We start from the raw sequence: 19,303 nt of genomic DNA, 5'->3' as shown, positions 1-19,303 counted from the left end.
GAAAGTACAGAAGAAAAATCACAGGAAGAGAGTAAATTGATTGTTAAGGAAATACTTGACGATAATTTACAAAAAACAGTGAATGACGATTATTTATTAAACGAAATTAAAAGAAAAGAGTCAAGAGTCGAAAAAGAAATTGAATTACAAGAGGGAAATAATAGAAAAAGTGAAAATGACAAGGAAAAAGATTTTGAAGCTGAAAATAATCAATTAAACGATGAAACAGAAGAAAAAAGTGAAGTTGACAAGAAAGAAATTTTCAGATTTGAAAATAATCAATTAAACGAAGAAACTGAAAGAAAAAGTGAATTTGACACGAAAGAAAATTTTGGAGCTGAAAATAATCGATTAAATAAAGAAGAAGACGAAGAAAATAAATTTGAAAAAGAGGAAAATAATAAAAAAAGCAAAAGTGACGAAGAAAAAAATTTCGAATTTGAAAATAATGAATTAAAAGAAGAAAATAGTGAAAAAAGTGAATTTGCCAATAAAAATAATGAATTAAAGAAAGAAAATAGTGAAGAAAGCGAATTTAACAAGGAAAATAATGAATTAAAAGAAAAAAATAAAAAAGAAACGGAATGTAACAGGGAAAATTTTCAATTAATTGAAGAAAACTCTACAGAAAGTGAATATAACAAGGAAAATAATTTCAAATTTGAAAATAATCAATCGAAAGAAAATCGAAATAAAGAAAGTGAATGTGGCGGGGAAAATAATGTTGAACTTGAGAAAAAACAATTAAACGAGGAAAATAATAACGAAAGTGAATGCGACAAAGAGAATAAAGAAAAATTCGAAAATAATAAAGAAAGTGAATGTGACAAAGAAAATAATATCGAATTTGCCGAAAAAAATAACGAAGAAGGAAAGAAAGAAGAATTCAATGAAAATAGAAAAAAATTAACTGAAGATAATTCAGATAGTGACGAATTTGATTTTGAACTAATGGAGAAAAAAAATTTCATCAAGGGAAAAATATACGATTTTGATCCAAAAAAACATGGAGTGAGGTATTTGAAAAAAAATTTTTTTTGACACTAAATAATTTTAAGAGAAATAATATTTTTAATTATTATTATTTTATTATTATTATTATTATTATTATTATTATTATTATTATTATTTTATTTTATTTTATTATTATTTTAATTCCATCTTAGACATTTTCAGAAAAATGATATTCTTGATTTCATTTACAATATAATTGTTGATTTGTAATATAAATAAATAATTTAGTATTATTTTTAATATTATTTAATAATTGGAATTTTATTTTTCCTTATTTAGAAAATTTAATCAGTTTTTAAAAAAAATAATAAATTATTTTTCTGTATTTTAGAATGACGGAGGAATTTCTCAGGAAACATTGCAAGGAACAAAAATTATATCAGACTCCACATCTGAATGATGTTTTATATTTACATTTTAAAGGTTTTTAATTTCAATTTCTAATTGTTTAATATTTATATACTTTATTAAAAAAAATTTTTTTTTACTTTTCACTTTTTTCTTTTTCCTATTTTTTTATTTGCCTTTCCCCCCTTTTTTATATTTTTTCATTTTTTCGTTTTCCTATTTTTTCTTCTTTTAATTTTTTCAATTTTTCCTTTTTTTTATTTTTACCTTATTTTTCCATATTTGTTTTTCTATTTTGCCCTTTTTTCTTATGTTTTCAATTTTTCCTTTTTTTTATTTTTCCCCTATTTTTTCATATTTGTTTCTCTATTTTCCCCTTTTTTCTTATGTTTTCTATTTTTCCTTTTTTTTATTTTTCTTTTTTAAAATTAAATAATTGTTTTGGTTTAATTTTTCCCAATTTTTCGATTTCTCTAATTTTCACATTTTTCTTTTTTTTTCTCCCATTTTTATATCCCTTTTTTAAATTTAATCTTTTTTTTCATTTTTTGGTTTCTCTAATTTTCCCATTTTTCTTTTTTTTCCCCATTTTTATTTCCCTTTTTTAAATTTAATCTTTTTTTTGTTTTTTCATTTTTTTGTTTCTCTAAATTTCCCATTTTTATTTCCCTTTTTAAAATTAAGTCATTTTTTTGGTTTTACAATTTTTCCCCTTTTTTTTTTATTTTTCATTTTTTGGTTTCTCTAATTTTCCCTTTTTTCCCTGGTTTTAATTATTAATTGAATTCTTGCGACGAATTTCTTTGTTTCTGAAAATAATTTCCCTTTTTTCTATATTTTTTCTTTTTCTACTTTTTCACTTTAATTTCTAATTTTTTCGTATTTTCTTTTCGATGTCATTTTTTATTTATTTTGTTCTATTTCAAATTTAATTCGTAAATTGTATATTAATAGAAAAATGAAATTTTGTGCTGGCAGGTTTTTCGTTCATTGAAAATTTGGAGAGATACACTGGTCTAAAATGTGTTTGGCTTGAGAATAATGGAATTCGTGAGATAGCAAATCTCGAGAACCAGACGGAGTTGAAGAGCCTTTATCTTCAGAATAATTTAATAACCAAAATCGAAAATCTCCAATATTTAACGAAACTGGACAGTTTGAATTTATCGCACAATATGATTAGGAAAATAGAAAATCTCGGTAAACTGAAAAATTAGAAAAAGCAAATAATATTCGAAATTCTTATTTTCAATATAATCAAGAATTATATAATTATATATAAATTATAATTTAATACCAGAATTTTTGTAATTTTAGATTGTCTGAAATTGCTAAATACTCTGAATATTTCGCACAATTTTCTTGAGAAGAAGGACGACATTGAAGAGTTGCAGTCTCTTGAGAATCTCTCGATATTAGATTTGTCGCATAATAAAATTGATACCTTGGAAGTACTCGAGGTAAATATTTTTCAAAAGCAATTTTTAAAAAAACTTTTTTTTTATTTAATTAAAATATAAATTATATTATTGTTTTTTCCTATTTTTGATGCTATTATTACTAATATTTATATTTATAGATCGATTTTATAGTGTAAAAAGTAAAAACGAGGCTTTTTTTACATATTTCATTATTTATTTTGGATATTTTTATTTAATTTGGATTTTTTGACTTTGGACATTTTTATTTTGGATTTTTTGTACTTTAGACTTTCAAAGAAAAAAATTCCTTGGATTTTTTGTCCTGTAATCTGAAAATATTAATAATATTAAATAAATATAGTTAAAAAATCAGTTATAATAGTATAAAATATAGCAAAAATAGTAATATTCAGAATTAAAAAATAGTAAAAAATTAAAAATAAAAATAGCCAAAATATTAATATTCAAAATTAAAAAATAGTAAAAAAATAAAAATAATAATTATTATTATACAGTTGTAATTAATTATTTTTTTTCTAAGATTCTAGGAAACATGAAGTGCTTAAGAGTTCTGACCTTGACGGGAAATCCAGTTGTGAAATCAATGAAAATGTATCGAAAAACCTTAATCTTGAAATGCAGGAACCTGATGCACCTGGACGAGAGGCCAGTCTTTCCCCGAGATCGTGCTTGTGCAGAAGCTTGGTATAAAAATTATTATTATTATTATATCTAAAAAAGAAAATATATTTTTCGAAAAAATGATAACATATTTTTTTTCTTTTTAAATTTTAATCTTTAACAAATTTTTTCAAAGGGAAAGAGGAGGTCCTGCTGAGGAAACTGCCGAAAGACAACGACTCATTCAACAGGAACGAAATAGAATAAATGAAAGTGTACTCGGTGAGAAATTTTGCAAATTAAATTCGCATTTTTATATTTTAATTAATTAAAAAAAAAAAAAAAAAATGTTAATTGAATTCTTGTGGCAAATTTTATTTTTTACGAAAATAATTGAATTGTTGCGAAACATTTTTTTTGTTCATAAAAATAATGTAATTATTAATGAAAAAACATTGAATTGAAGTCAAGTTTTATGAAAATTATAAAAAATAATTTAATTATTCTAACAAAATATTTTTTTTTCCTGAAAATGAATTTGAATTTTGAATTGAATTTTCGTAATAATATTTTTTTTCTTTATCTTTATGAAAATAATTGAATTCTTAGGGCAAAATTTTTATTTTTTACGAAAATAATTGAAATTTTCCTCGGAAGAATTTTGTTTATAAAAATAATTGAATTCTTGTGAAAAATTTTTATTCTTTACAAAATTAATTAAACGCTTGTGGCAAATTTTTATTTTTTTTTTATGAAAATAATTGAATTCTTGCGAAGAATTTTTTTTTGCTTAAAAAAAAAAATTGAATTCTTATCAAGAAATTTATCAAATTTATTTACAAAATAAATGAATTTTTGCGATGAATTCCTTTTTTTCTGAAAATAATTAATTAGGTACTTAAAATTAAGAATGTAATTAAATTCTTACGAAGAATTTTTTTTATAATAATAATTGAATTGTTGCAAAAAATGTTATCAAGTTAATTGAAAATAATTGAAATATTTCGGATAATTTTATTGTAATTTGTTAAAAATAATTATTTTGAGAAATTTTATTAAAATTGCATTTTAAATAATTGAAGTAACTTTAAGAATTTTATTAAAATTTTAGAAAAGAATTAAATTATTGGGAATAAATTTTATTAAAATTGTTTTAAAAATATAATTGGATTTTCTTTTAAAAAGTTTTTTAAAAAAAAAATTTCAAAATAATTGAATTATTTCGAAGAATTTTATTATAATTTTTTTTAAATAATTGAACTTTCTCAAAAAATTTTATTAAAATTGAATTCGAAATAATTGAATTCGAGTAAAAAATTTTGTTATTTATAAAAGTAATTGAATTCTTGCAATAAATTGACTCAAAATTATAGAAAGTAATTGAATTCTTGAGACGAATTTTTTTGTTTCGGAAAATCATTAATTCTTGTGGAAAATTTTATTTTTTTATCAAAATAATTGAATCCTTGCGAAGAATTTTATGAAAATGGTAGAAAATAATTGAATTCTTTTTGCAAATTTTATTTTTTAATTTTTATGAAAATAATTGAATTTTTTCAAAGAATTTTCTTTGTTTATAAAAATAATTGAATTCTTGGGAATAATTTCATCTAAATTATAGAAAATAATTGAATTCTTGCGGCGAATTTTCTTTTTGCTAAAAATAATTGAATTCTTGACAAAAATTTTCTAAAAATTTTTAAAATAAATCAATTCTTTGCGGAAACTAATTGAATTTCAACGATAAATTTTATTATTTAAGAAAACAATTCAATTATTGCAGAAAATAATTGAATTTCAGCGACAAATTTTATTATTTATAAAAATATTTTAACTCTAGCGAAAAATTTTACTATTTGAATTGTTTCGAAGAATTTACTAAAAATAATTGAATTTTTCTGAAAAATTTTATTAGTTTTTGAAATAATTGAATTATTACGAAGAATTTTCAAAAAAATTTTAAAATAATTGATTTTTTCCTTAGTATTTTTTTTTAATTTTCTAAAAAATTTAAATTTTGTCTATAATTTTGTTTTTTATAAAAATCATACAATTCTTGCAGAAAATAATTGAATTTATTGCCAAGAATTTTATTATATTTAAAAATAATTGAATTGTTGTGAAGAATTTTACTGTTTATAAAAATAATTGAATTGTTTCAAAGAATTTATTAAAATATTAAAAAATAATTGAAAATTCTTCCGAAAAATTTTTATTATTTTTCAAAATAATTGAATTATTGCGAAGAATTTTTAAAAAAATGTTAAAGGAATTGAATTTTTGCCTAGTATTTTTTTTAACTACAAAAAAAATTGAATTTTTGCCTATGATTCTTTTTTTTTATAAAAATTATTCAGTTCTTGCAGAAAATAATTGAATTTCTTTGAGGAATTTATAAAAATATTGAAAAATAATTGAAATTCAATTATTGAATTCTTCTGGAAATTTTTATTATTTATAAAAATAATTGAATTGTCAAGAATTTTATTATTTTTGAAAATAATTGAATTATTGACAATAATTTTACTATTTATAAAAATAATTAAAATGTTTCGAAGAATTTATTAAAATAATATAAAATAATTGAATTATTGTGAAGAATTTTCAAAAATTTTTTAAACGAATTGATTTTTGGCTTAGTATTTTTTTAATTTTCTAACAAATTTAAATTTTGTCTATAATTTTGTTTTTTTTTATAAAAATCATTCAATTCTTGCAGAAAATAATTGAATTTTTGCAAAGAATTTTCTTTGTTTATAAAAATAATTAAATTCTTGGGAATAATTTCATCTAAATTTTATAGAAAATAATTGAATTCTTGCGGCGAATTTTCTTTTTGCTAAAAATAATAATTGAATTCTTGACAAGAATTTTATTGAAAAAAAAATAATTGAATTTTTGAGGAGAATTTTATTTTTTATCGAAATAATTGAATCTTTGCGAAGAATTTTATGAAAATGGTAGAAAATAATTGAATTCTTTTTGCAAATTTTATTTTTTAATTTTTATGAAAATAATTGAATTTTTGCAAAGAATTTTCTTTGTTTATAAAAATAATTAAATTCTTGGGAATAATTTCATCTAAATTTTATAGAAAATAATTGAATTCTTGCGGCGAATTTTCTTTTTGCTAAAAATAATAATTGAATTCTTGACAAGAATTTTATTGAAAAAAAAATAATTGAATTTTTGAGGAGAATTTTATTTTTTATCGAAATAATTGAATCTTTGCGAAGAATTTTATGAAAATGGTAGAAAATAATTGAATTCTTTTTGCAAATTTTATTTTTTAATTTTTATGAAAATAATTAAATTTTTGCAAAGAATTTTCTTTGTTTATAAAAATAATTAAATTCTTGGGAATTATTTCATCCGAATTATAGAAAATAATTGAATTCTTGCGGCGAATTTTCTTTTTGCTAAAAATAATTGAATTCTTGACAAGAATTTTATTTTAAACAAAGAATAATTGAATTTTTGAAAAAAAATTCTTTTTTTCTGAAATAATTAAATTTTTGGGAATTATTTCATCTAAATTATAGAAAGTAATTTTGAATTCTTGCAAGGATTTTTTTGTTTCTGAAAATAATTGAATCCTTGAGAAGAATTTAAATATTTATGAAAATAATTTGAATTGTTACCAAGAATTTTTTCCAATTTATAGAAAATAATTGAATTTTTGCTTAGAATTTTGTTTATAAAAATAATTGAATTCTTGAGACGAATTTTCTTGTTGCTGAAAATAATTTAATTCTTGACAAGAATATTATATTTAAATTAAAAATTGAATTGTTGCCAAAAATTTGATCAAAATTGTAGAAAATAATTGAATTGTTCTTGCGACGAATTTCATTTTTTGTTTATAAAAATAATTGAATTTTTGCGACGCACTTTTTTTTGGTTAATAAAAATAATTCTCTACCGCGAATCTTGATTGAATTTCTTGAGAATAATAAATAAATAAATAAATATTGTTTCAGGTCTCATCAGAAAAAGAAAATCAGTGTCTCGACAAGTTGAATCGAAAGAATTGCAAAATGAAATCAGCAAGTGTGAAATGGTGAGAGAGATTTAATATTAAAAAATGTTTGATACATATAAATATACAGAATTTTGTTGTTGATTTGAATTTTTGAAATGAATTCGTCTTGCAAATAAAATGCATAGTTGATGCTGGAGGAGAAAATATCGACTGTCACATTGACGACGAATAGCTTAGAGATCGAGGAAGATGATAATAGCGACCAAGAGGATGAGACGAAGAAGATTCACAAGGGAGAATCGATTAGAGAAATTCTTCTACCTTGGGAAATAAAGGTGAAATTTTATCAATTATTTTCTTTTTCAAATTCTTTTTAATTCACATTAATTTTACAAAAAAAGAAAAATTAGTATTTTTCTATCTCGATTCTTTTTTCATTATCATCGTCAATTATTTCTTTCTTTCAAAAATTTAATTATTTTCTATTCATAAAAATTATTTGACAAAAGGAAAAATTATTTATTTAGATAATATTTTTTAAATTAATTAATATAACATTTTTTTAAAACTATTTTTAATAATTAATATTAAAAATTATAATTTTTATTATAATTACTAAAAATATTGGAAAAATAAAAAATGTTTTTCTTGTACTTTTAATAGAAATTAATTAATTAAGAGGAGAATTAATTTTATATTAAATTTATTATAATTACCAAAAAAAAAAAAAAAATCGGAAATAATTTTTTTTTCCTTTTTTATTTTAATTAAAATTAATTAAGAGAAGAAAGATGAAATATTGATGATAATAAGTGTTTCTCTACTTTATAATTTTACATTTACTGAAAAACTCAAAATTAAAAATCGAAAAACGACTTTAAAAAAGTGAAAAAAAAATTTTAGACAAATTTTAAGAAACCGAAAATTGAGGAAATCGACGACGACACGAAATTCGAACTCTTGGGGAAAAGTAAAAAAAGTGAAAATAATTCGTCTGTAAACGAAAAATTAAATATTGAAGAAATTGAAAAATCGAAATCCACCGAATTAGATGAGAGGAAAAATGAAATTTTTATTTCATCAAATAAAAATAGCGAAGGAAAAAAAATACAATCACTAGATTTTTTACTAGAAAAAGGAAATTTTCAACTCGAAATTTCGAAATTAGAAAAATTCGATTCACAGAAAAAATTAAAAAAAACTCTGAGCGAAATGGAAAAAGAAAATGAACGAGGAAATTGTAATTTTAAAATTGTAAAGAATGAAAAAATTAAAAATGAAGTTTCAATTGTTTCGAGGAATAATTCGAAAAAGATGAATTTTTATTTCGATTGTCAGAGGATTTACAAAAAAAAATCTCTCTTCACTCAGGAGAAATTCGATGTTAAAACATTGAGAAAAATACGTTCGAAAAAATGGAAATATCTTTTCATGTTTTCCAAGGAGACGAGAAATTTTTTAAAGAGAGATTTAATTGTCAAAAATTGGGGAGAAAATACAAAAATAGAAATCGAAGGTTTTACTAAAGAATTAATGGTGGAGGATCGTTTAGCGATTAAAGGTATTTAAAAAATAAAGCAGGAATTAAAATCAATCTTTGATTTTTTATTAAATTTTCGACAATATTTGAAATTATTTTAATTTTTAATCGATTTAAAGTTGAAAATAATTTAATTAATATTTTTTTACTAGTTTACTTAATTAACTTAACTTAATTAAGAAATTGACAATAATTAAAATTTTTTATTATTTTTTATTATTATTATTTTTTCCATCAAATTAATTTTTTATAATTTAAGAAAAAAAATTGACAATAAAAATTACAATTGAAATTTCAGAAAAAGAAATTGTTAATAATAATAATTCTAAGGATGAGAAAAATTCATTGTCAGAAGAAATAAAAAATGCTTCTGGTGATCAAAAATAAAATAAAATACTTCCATCAAATTAATGGAAAAGAAGAATGTAATTAGTGTTACAGAAAAAAAAATGAAATAATTTTTTAGTTTATTCTCCATTCTGTATTATTGTCTTAAATGCCAATCAGGTCGTTAAACAAAAGTTTATTAAATAAAAGAAGAAATAAATAAATCGCAATTACTATTTACTTAATTAATTATTTTTATATTGTTGAAAAAAATATTGTTCGTTCAATTTTTCGCAAGATTTCAATTATTTTCAAAAATTTTTTTCTTCCTCAAGAATTTAATTATTTTTAAATAAACGACAGAAAGAATTCAATTTTATTTTCCAGAATTTTGATAAAGTAATTCGTAAGAATTCAATTATTTTTATAAACAAAAAAAAATGTTTTTGAAAAATTCAATTATTTTCATAAAAAATAAAATTAGTCACAAGAATTCAATTACTTTCTATAATTTTGATCAAATTTTTTTACAAAAAATGAATTATTTTCTTAAAAAATAAAATTCTTTTCAAAAATTAATTTTCTTTAAATTCTTGTCAAGAATTAAATTATTTTCAGCAAAAAGAAAATTCATTTTTTTTTATAAACAAAAAAAAACTTGTTCGCAAGAATTCAATTATTTTAAATAAAAAATAAAATTCTGCGTTACTTTTCAATTACTTCCATAAAAAGTGAAGTTTGTCTCAAGAATTCAATTATTTTCTACAATTTTTATTCAATTCTTCATAAGAAATTTAATTATTTTCTAAAAAAATAAATTTGTTCTGAAAAAAATCAATTATTTTTTTATTTTTACATAAAATTCTTGTCGAGGATTCAATTATTTTATTAAAAAATAATAAAAATCTTCCCAAAAATGTTTTTCAATAAATCAATTACTTTGAAAAATAATAAAATGAAAACGAAAAAAATTTTAACAAAATTCTTCGCAATAATTGATTTTTATAAATAATATTCGTCACAATAATTCAATTATTTTCTGCCAGAATTCAATGATTTTTGTAAAAAAAAAAAAATTATAGGCAAAAATTCAAGTTTTTTAGAAAATTAAAAAAAATACTTAGGCAAAAAATTCAATTCTATTAAAAAAATTCAACAATTCAATTATTTTATTATATTTTAATAAATTCTTCGAAACAATTCAATTATTTTTATAACTAATAAAATTATTCCCAATAATTCAATTATTTTCGAAAATTTTAATAAAATTCTTGACAATTCAATTATTTTGATAAATAATAAAAATTTCCAGAAGAATTCAATTATTTTCCAATATTTTTATAAATTCTTCAAAAAAATTCAATTATTTTCTTCAAGAATTGAATAATTTAAAAAAAAGAATTGTAGGCAAAAATTTCATTTTTTTTGTAATTAAAAAAAATACTAGGAAAAAATTCAATTCCTTTAAATTTTTTTTTTAAATTCTTCGCAATAATTCAATTACCTTTTGAAAAATAATACAATTTTCCAAAAGAATTCCAATATTTTTTTATATTTTAATGAATCCTTCGAAACAATTCAATTATTTTTCAAAAATAGTGAAATTCTTCGCAATTATTCAATTATTTTTAAAAATAATAAAATTCTTGTCAACAATTCAATTATTTTCTGCAAGAATTGAATGATTTTTATAAAAAAACAAAATTATAGACAAAATTTAAATTTGTTAGAAAATTAAAAAAAATACTAAGCCAAAAATCAATTCGTTTAAAAAATTTTTGAAAATTCTTCGCAATAATTCAATTATTTTATATTATTTTAATAAATTCTTCGAAACATTTCAATTATTTTTATAAATAGTAAAATTATTGTCAATAATTCAATTATTTTCAAAAATAATAAAATTCTTGACAATTCAATTATTTTTATAAATAATAAAATTTCCAGAAGAATTCAATAATTGAATTTCAATTATTTTTCAATATTTTTATAAATTCCTCAAAGAAATTCAATTATTTTCTGCAAGAATTGAATAATTTTTATAAAAAAAAGAATCATAGGCAAAAATTCAATTTTTTTTTGCAGTTAAAAAAAATACTAGGCAAAAATTCAATTCCTTTAACATTTTTTTAAAAATTCTTCGCAATAATTCAATTATTTTGAAAAATAATAAAAATTTTTCGGAAGAATTTTCAATTATTTTTTAATATTTTAATAAATTCTTTGAAACAATTCAATTATTTTTATAAACATAGTAAAATTCTTCGCAAAAATTCATTATTTTTAAATATAATAAAATTCTTGGCAATAAATTCAATTATTTTCTGCAAGAATTGTATGATTTTTATAAAAAACAAAATTATAGACAAAATTTAAATTTTTTAGAAAATTAAAAAAAAATACTAAGCAAAAAATCAATTATTTTAAAAATTTTTTGAAAATTCTTCGCAATAATTCAATTATTTCAAAAACTAATAAAATTTTCCAGAAACATTCAATTATTTTTAATAAATTCTTCGAAACAATTCAAATAGTAAAATTTTTCGCTAGAGTTAAAATATTTTTATAAATAATAAAATTTGTCGCTGAAATGGAATTATTTTCTACAATAATTGAATTGTTTTCTTAAATAATAAAATTTATCGTTGAAATTCAATTATTTTCCGCAAAGAATTGATTTATTTTCATAAATAAATAAAATTTGTATCTAGAATTAAATTATTTTCTGCAAGAATTGAATTATTTTCATAAATAATAATATTTACTTATTATTTTCATGATTAATAATTAATCGAAACAATTTAATTATTTTCAAAAATTTCCATAAAATTCAATTTGCAATATTAAATTATTTCAGATTCGAAATTATAAAAGTTGAATAAAATGCCATTAACTGTATTTTTTCTGGTAATAAAAATTATAAATTCTCTACAAAAATTCCAAACTATTTTCTATTTCTCTAAAAAGAAAGGGTTCTTTTTTTTCCTTCCAAATATAAAAAAACACATCATTTTATTTTTTTGTAATTTTTTAAAAGTACTTTTATTCATTTTATACTCTTCACGACGGTTCCCAAAAAGTCTCATTTTTATTATATAATAATATTTATATATAATATAATTCCCTTTCCCTTTCTCTCGCCTCAAGTCCTGTAGTCACAATGTCTCGTCGCGATCGATACAAGATTTTCCAGAGAAAAATTAAAAATTAAAAAAAAAAAAAATGAAAAAGAAAAAAAAACACAATATTAGCATTTTCCAAAAAAAATTTATGTAAATTTGCGGATTATTATTATTATATTCCACATCCTTCATACATACATACTATTGTAACCATTTTTTTTCCTTTTTACTATTTATATGACTAGAGACGTAATAACGTTGATTTTTTTTTTTTTTTTTTTGTTATTTTACTTAGAACTCGTCGACGTTCTTGATTTCTTTGACTAATTATTTTTTTTTTTTATTTATTTATTATTTATATTTTTTTTTCTCGTATAAATCAATAAAAACACGTGATTCCAGGTCTCAAGGTACAAAAAAGAGAAAGCCTTCTCCGCGAGACCACGGATCTACGAAATATAAAAAAACACAGATCGACTTAAATGTTTCCCTCCTTTTTTTTTTTTTTTTTTTTTACTTTAAAATTTTTCTGCAATTTCGCAATAATTTTTGAAGCAAATTTTTTTGATGGTTTTGAAAGTTAATTGGTGAAAATCTGGGAATTTTTTCTTTCGCTTCTCTATTTTTGCTTCTTTCTTTATTTTTGCCCCTTTCTTTATTTTTCCTTCTTTTCTGAATTTTTTGCCCCTTTCTTTATTTTTTCCTTCTTTTCTGAATTTTTTGCCCCTTTCTTTATTTTTACTCTTTTTCTGTATTTTTACCTTTTTCTTTATTTTTGAATTTTTTTTTTCTTTATTTTTTGAATTTTCTTTTCTTTATTTTTTGCTTCGTCAAAAAATAAAAAAAAGAAAATTCAAAAAATAAAGAAAAAAAAATTCAAAAATATAAAAAGGGGCAAAAAAATTTGTCTCTTTCTTTAATTTTTAAATTTTTTTTCTTTAAGAAATAAATTTATTTTTTGAATTTTCTTTTCTTTATATTTTGCTTCGGCAAAAAATAAAGAAAAGAAAATTAAAAAAATATAGAAGAAAAAAATTCAAAAATAAAGAAAGAGGCAAAAATTTATTTTTGTTTTCTCTTTCTTTATTTTTGAATTTTTTTTCTTTAAGAAATACAGAAAAAAAAATAAAGAAAGAGACACAAATTTTTTTTTGCCTTTTTCTTTATTTTTTGCTTCTTTAAAAAATAAAGAAAAGAAAAATTCAAAAATAAAGAAAGAGAAAACAAAAATAAATTTTTGCCTCTTTCTTTATTTTTTGCTTCTTTAAAAAATAAAGAAAAAAAAATTCAAAAATAAAGAAAGAGTCAAAAAAAAAGTTTTTGCTTCTTCCTTTATTTTTTGCTTCTTTAAAAAATAAAGAAAAGAATAAAATTCAAAAGTAAAGAAAGAGACAAAAACAAATTTTTGCCTCTTTCTTTATTTTTTGCTTCTTTTCTTTTTACTTCTTTCTCTATTTTTCCCCCTTTTTTTATTTTTTCCCCCTTTTTTCATTTTTCCGTCTTTTTTTAAATTTTACTTCACTATTTTTGCTTCATTATTTTTGCTTCTTTTTTTTCTTTCTTTTTTTCTTTATTTATTTTCTTTTCTCGTTTTTTTCTCTTTATTTATTTTCTAGTTTTATTTTATTTTCTTGTTTTCTTTTTTTTTCGTTTTTTTGCGGAGAGGAACATTTGGTTTCTCCAAAAATTGGTCGCTATAAACCATAATATTTGTAATAGGTGACAAGCGGTGTTAGTAGAAGAAAGTTATCAAAAAACGATTACAAATATCCGTCAAGTTCGACAAAAAAGATTTATTTATTTATTTATTTTATTTTATTTTTTTTTTTGGATCCCAATGCAGTCTGTGCCACTGGAGGTTTTTTTTTATTTCCCAAATTTTTTTTTCTTCTTCTCCTAGAGCATTAAAATTCTCTCCCATTTTTGAAAAAAAGTTCTTTTTTCACACTTTCTTCCCGGAAATAACGTTTTATTCACAACTTCCATGTCGCGCATTTTTGTTTTTTTTTCAAGAAACATTTTTTTTGAAAAATTAAAAAAAAACATTTTTCAACGTTTTTTCTTTTCGAAAAAGAAAACGATTTTGTCTAAAGAAAACATTTTGCAACGTTTTTTTTTTCTAAGAAAAATATTTTTTAACGTTGTTTTTTTCTAGAAAAACATTTTTTAACGTTTCTTTCCCGAAAAAAAAACTTTTTTCTGAAAAAAACATTTTTTAACGTTTCTTCCCCGAAAAAATTTTTTTTTTCTGAAAAAACATTTTTCAACGTTTTTTTTCTCTAAAAAACATTTTTCAGAATTTTTCTTCCCAACAAAAAAAACACGCTTTTTTCTAAAAAAAAAAATGTTGCAACGTTTTTCTTAATTAAAAAAAAATGTTTTTTTTTTCGTAGAAAAAACTTTGTTTCGACGTTTTTTGTGACTTGGAGGTTGGAGAACGTGGTTGTACTTTTCGATACCTCCTTTTTTTATTTTATGTACTTAAATATTATAAATTACAATCATCGTTAATATTAATATTATTATTAATTTTAAATGCATACACAGTTTTTTTTAAACATCTATTCGACGTAAAGTAAAAAAAAAGAGAATTAAAGGCTGGGAGGACGAGGTTTTTTTTATATATATATTTTTTCTTTTATATATGTAGAAAAAGGGAGAATTGAGAGAAGAGAAATAATCTTTGTGGAGATTGTGATTTAGCGAAATTTCGTTTTTTTTTTTTTTCTTAAAAAAGAATTTGGTTTTCGTGGGAAAATTAAATATAAAACAAAACAAGAAAAAATAAAAAGAAAAAAAAAAGAAAAATTAAAAAAAAGGAAAAAAATTGGAGAAAATCGGCTTTTTCGAAAATAAATTTTTAAAAAATCGTATTTTCGAAATTTAATTGAAAACATCAACTTTTTTCTTATAATAAATTGAAAAAAAACAGCTTTTTCGAAAATAAGTCAAACAAAATCGTTTTTTTCGAAATTGAATCCCGAGAAAATCGTCTTTTTCGATAATAAATTGGAAAAAGTCGGAAAAATCGTTTATTTTCAAAAATGAATCGAAAAATTCGGTCTTTTTCCAAAAATCATTCGAAACAAAGTAGGAAAAATCGTCTATTTTCGAAAATATTCGCCTTTTTTCAAAAATGGTCGAAAAAAATAGTTTTTTCGAAAATAACTAAAAGAAAATTGCCTTTTTCGAAATTAAATCGAAAAAATCGTCTTTTTAGAAAAAAATAACTTCTTTTCACGAATATTATCGAAAAAAATCGTCTATTTTCGAAAATAAATCGAAAATATTCGCCTTTTTTTCTAAATGATTCGACAAAATTTTCTTTTTTGAAAATATTTAAAATAATTTCGATTATTTCGAAATTTAATAGAAAAAATCATCTTTTCTCTAAAAAATATCAAGAAAAGCCGAAAAAATTGTCTATTTTTGAAAATAAATAACAGAAGTCGCTTTTTTCAAAATATTTTCAAAAAAAAATCGCCTTTTTCTAAAATAAATCGAATAAAGATAAAAAAATGTCTTTTTTCGAATTTAAGACGTAAAAAGCTCCTTTTTCGAAAATTAACAGAAAAAAGTCTTAAAAAATCGTCTTTTTTCGAAAATATACCGAAAAAAGTCGAAAAAAATCGTCTTTTTCGATATTAAATTGAAAAAAGTCGGAGAAATCGTCTTTTTTAAAAAAAGGATCGAAAAATTTGCCTTTTCCTGAAAATAATTCGAAAAAAGTGTCATTTTTCGAACTAAGATCGTCAAAATCATCTTTTTCCGAAAATAAATCGAAAAAATTGCTTTTTGTCGAAAATACACAGAAAAAAGTCGAAGAAAATCTTTTTATCCGAAAATAATCGAAAAATTAAACAAAAAAAAGGAAAAAATCGAAAAGAAAAAAGGGCTTGTCCCGTTTATATTAAAAATTAAAAATAAATAATTAAAAAAATAAAAATTCGGTTTTCCGAAAGATTTCTCATTTCAAATTTCAACGAGAGGGTTTGGTTTATTAAAAAGGGTCGATGGCGCGATGGTTTTTTTTTTTGAATTCGTGGTCGAGAGATGCTACAAACTAAACGATTATACGTTACATTAAATATTCCCTTTCACGGCCAAGCCTTGTTTTACAGAAAAGAGAAAAATGATTGCATTTTTTTAGCGTTTGTCGGCGATCGCTTTATTTTTATTTTCTCAAAAAAAAAAGAAAAAAAAAGAAAATTTATTTTCACAAAAAAAAACTACAAGGGAGGAGCTTTCATTTTCTCAAAAAATCTTCCACAAAAATGTTTTCCCATCATTATTTTTTTTTCATTCTCTCACTTGCCTTTTCTCATTTCTCATATCATTTTTTTTCGCTCCTCCGCGAATTATTAATATTTTTATTATTTTATTATTTATGGCGAGAGGCCTATGGCGAAAAAGAAAAGAAGATTATAAAACAAAAAGAAAAAAAAACTATACAAAATAAATAACAATATTATACGATTAAAATTACGCACATTGAATTTCATGAGATCTCTCAAAAAATTCGAATTTTTTTTTTGTTTTTTTTTTCCGGCGAGATAATGAAATTCAATGTTATAAACGCAGTGCGTGTGCAAGTTTTTTGGCATTCAGAGAAAAATGAGGGGTTTTTATGTTTATATACTATTTACTTGAAAATTCCCTCTTCCTCCTCTGACTCCTATTTTTTTTGTATTTTTTTTTCATTTTTTTTTTTCATTTTTGTTTTGACGAAACACCGAATGACGCTATTGCAATTTTTTTTTGCATTTTTATTCATTTCTTTTTTTAATGAATAATTTTTTTTCTCATTTTTATGATGCGTTTGTATTTTTTATGACCAGTGCGCTTGTGTGCGTTCTTTGTTTTTTGTTTTTGAAAAAACAGGCCTTGGATCGAGTTTAAGGGGCAAAAGTTTAAAAAAGGCCCTTTTTCGATTACTAATATTTTCTAGAATTCAATTATTTTTAATAATTATACGAAAGTTCTTGGAGAATTCAATTATTTTCAAAAAATTTTCGGAAAATTCTTCGAAATTTCAATTATTTTAAAAAAATTCTTCGAGAATTCAATTATTTTCAAAAAAGTTTCCGAAAGTTCCTCGAGAATTCAATTATTTATTATAATTGAATATCTTTCCAAAAATTCAATTATTTTCTCGAATTTTTAACTAAAATTCTTACAAAAATCTAAAAATTCAATTATTTTCAAAAAATTTTCGGAAAATTCTGCGAGAATTTTTTTTAATAAAATTCTTGTCAATTATTGAATTATTTAAAAAAAAATAAATAAAAATCAACACTAGAATTCAATTATTTTCTGCAAGAATTGAAGTATTTTTAAAAATATAAGTAAAAATTCAAATATTTTAATATAATTCTTAGCAAAAATTCAATTATTTTCAAAAAATAATAAAATTTTATCAAGAATTAAATTATTTTAATACAATTCTTAACAAAAATTCAATTATTTTCTGCAAGAATTGAATAATTTTTAAAAATATTAAAATTAGAAGCAAAAATTCAATTATTTTAAAATTTTTTTCAAAATTCTTCGCAATAATTCAATTATTTTGAAAAATAATAAAAAATTTTCGGAAGAATTCAATTATTTTTTAATATTTTAATAAATTTTTTGAAACAATTCAATTATTTTTATAAACAGTAAAATTCTTCGCAAAAATTCAATTATTTTTAAATATAATAAAATTCTTGGCAACAAATTCAATTATTTTTTACAAGAATTGAATTATTTTTATAATTAATAAAATTATAAGCAAAAATTATTGAATTAAGAAGTTTTTCTGAAGAATTCAATTATTTTTAAAAACAATAAATTTTTTCGGAAGAATTCAATTCTTTTTTTTAATATTTTAATAAATTCTTCCAAACAATTAAATTATTTTGAAAAATAATTAAATTCTTCGCAAAAATAAGAAAATATTTTCAAATTTTCATTTGAAGATTTTTAAAAAGTTTTTCTAAAAGAATTTTTTAGAGAAAATAGCATTTTTTTCGAAAGTAACCGAATAAAATCGCTGCTTTCGAAATTAAATTGAAAAATCGCCATTTTTAAAATATAAATCGAAAAAAGTCACCTTTTACGAAAATAATTCGAAAAAAAAACTTTTTTTAAAAAAATTAATTCAAAAAATCGCCGTTTAATAGAAAATAAGAAAATAATCGACATTTTTTTAAATACAAATCGAAAAAAGTCGAAAAAAATCTTCTTTTTTACAATAAATTGGAAAAAATCTTCATTTATCAAAAATTAATAAAAAAATCATCTTTTTTCAAAAATAAATCGAAAAAATCTCTCTTTTTGAAAATAACCCAAAAAATCTCCTTTTTTTTGTAAATAAGTCGTAAAAGTCGCTTTTTTAGAATATTTTCATAAAAAATAGTTTAAAAAAAAAAAAATTGAAATTTGTCGCGGTTTTTGAAAATATTCGAAAAAATCCCCTTTTTTCAAAAATAATTCGAAAAAATTGCTTTTTTTCGAAAATAATCGTAAAAAATCCCCTTGTTAAAAAATAAATCTAAAAAGAAACGTCATTTTTGGAGAAAATAAATTTGAAAAGTCGCTTTTTCTAAATATTTTCTGAAAAAATTGCCATTTTCGAAAATAAATCGAAAAAAAGTCGAAAAAATCGTTTTTTTTAGATAAAATCGAAAAAGTAGCTTTTTTCGAATATTTTCAGTAAAAATGGTTAATTTTTTTTTTAGAAAATAAATCGAAATTACTCGCCGTTTTCGATAATATTCGAAAATAATCGCCTTTTAATTTTTAATTTATTAAATTTTTTAAATTTGTTAATAAATCGAAAAATTCCCTTTTTTTTGGGGAAAAAAGTCGGAAAAAGAAAATTTTTCAAAACTCACAAAATCCAAGACCTGTAAAGACGCAAACCTCAAGTTCTCTTTGTTTTTCTCTA

General features: G+C 20.4%; 2 protein-coding genes across 2 annotated transcripts; both read left to right on the top strand.

The window, feature by feature from the left end:
- Positions 1 to 499: 499 nt before the first annotated feature.
- LOC122512511 (dynein axonemal assembly factor 1) lies at positions 500 to 8,475 on the top strand (the record flags this gene model as incomplete). Its single annotated transcript, XM_043628387.1, has 9 exons — positions 500 to 1,016; positions 1,346 to 1,437; positions 2,341 to 2,562; positions 2,680 to 2,822; positions 3,325 to 3,488; positions 3,601 to 3,686; positions 7,385 to 7,464; positions 7,572 to 7,721; positions 8,290 to 8,475. Coding segments are annotated over exons 1-9 (1,188 nt in total), but the record flags the coding sequence as incomplete, so codon positions are not given.
- A 101-nt stretch (positions 8,476 to 8,576) lies between these two features.
- On the top strand, positions 8,577 to 9,466 carry LOC122512510. The gene is made up of 2 exons (XM_043628386.1): positions 8,577 to 8,947; positions 9,225 to 9,466. Exons 1-2 carry the CDS (start codon positions 8,599 to 8,601, stop codon positions 9,311 to 9,313), a joined length of 438 nt encoding a protein of 145 aa, XP_043484321.1. The 5' UTR covers positions 8,577 to 8,598; the 3' UTR covers positions 9,314 to 9,466.
- The last annotated feature ends 9,837 nt before the right edge of the window (positions 9,467 to 19,303 follow it).

This window comes from Leptopilina heterotoma, unplaced genomic scaffold (genome assembly GCF_015476425.1).
Source record: "Leptopilina heterotoma isolate Lh14 unplaced genomic scaffold, ASM1547642v1 Lhet_123, whole genome shotgun sequence".
In the NCBI taxonomy this organism is placed as follows: Eukaryota; Metazoa; Arthropoda; class Insecta; order Hymenoptera; family Figitidae; genus Leptopilina; species Leptopilina heterotoma.
Note: the sequence above shows the minus strand (reverse complement) of the source record. Positions and strands in the feature narration are given on the sequence as shown.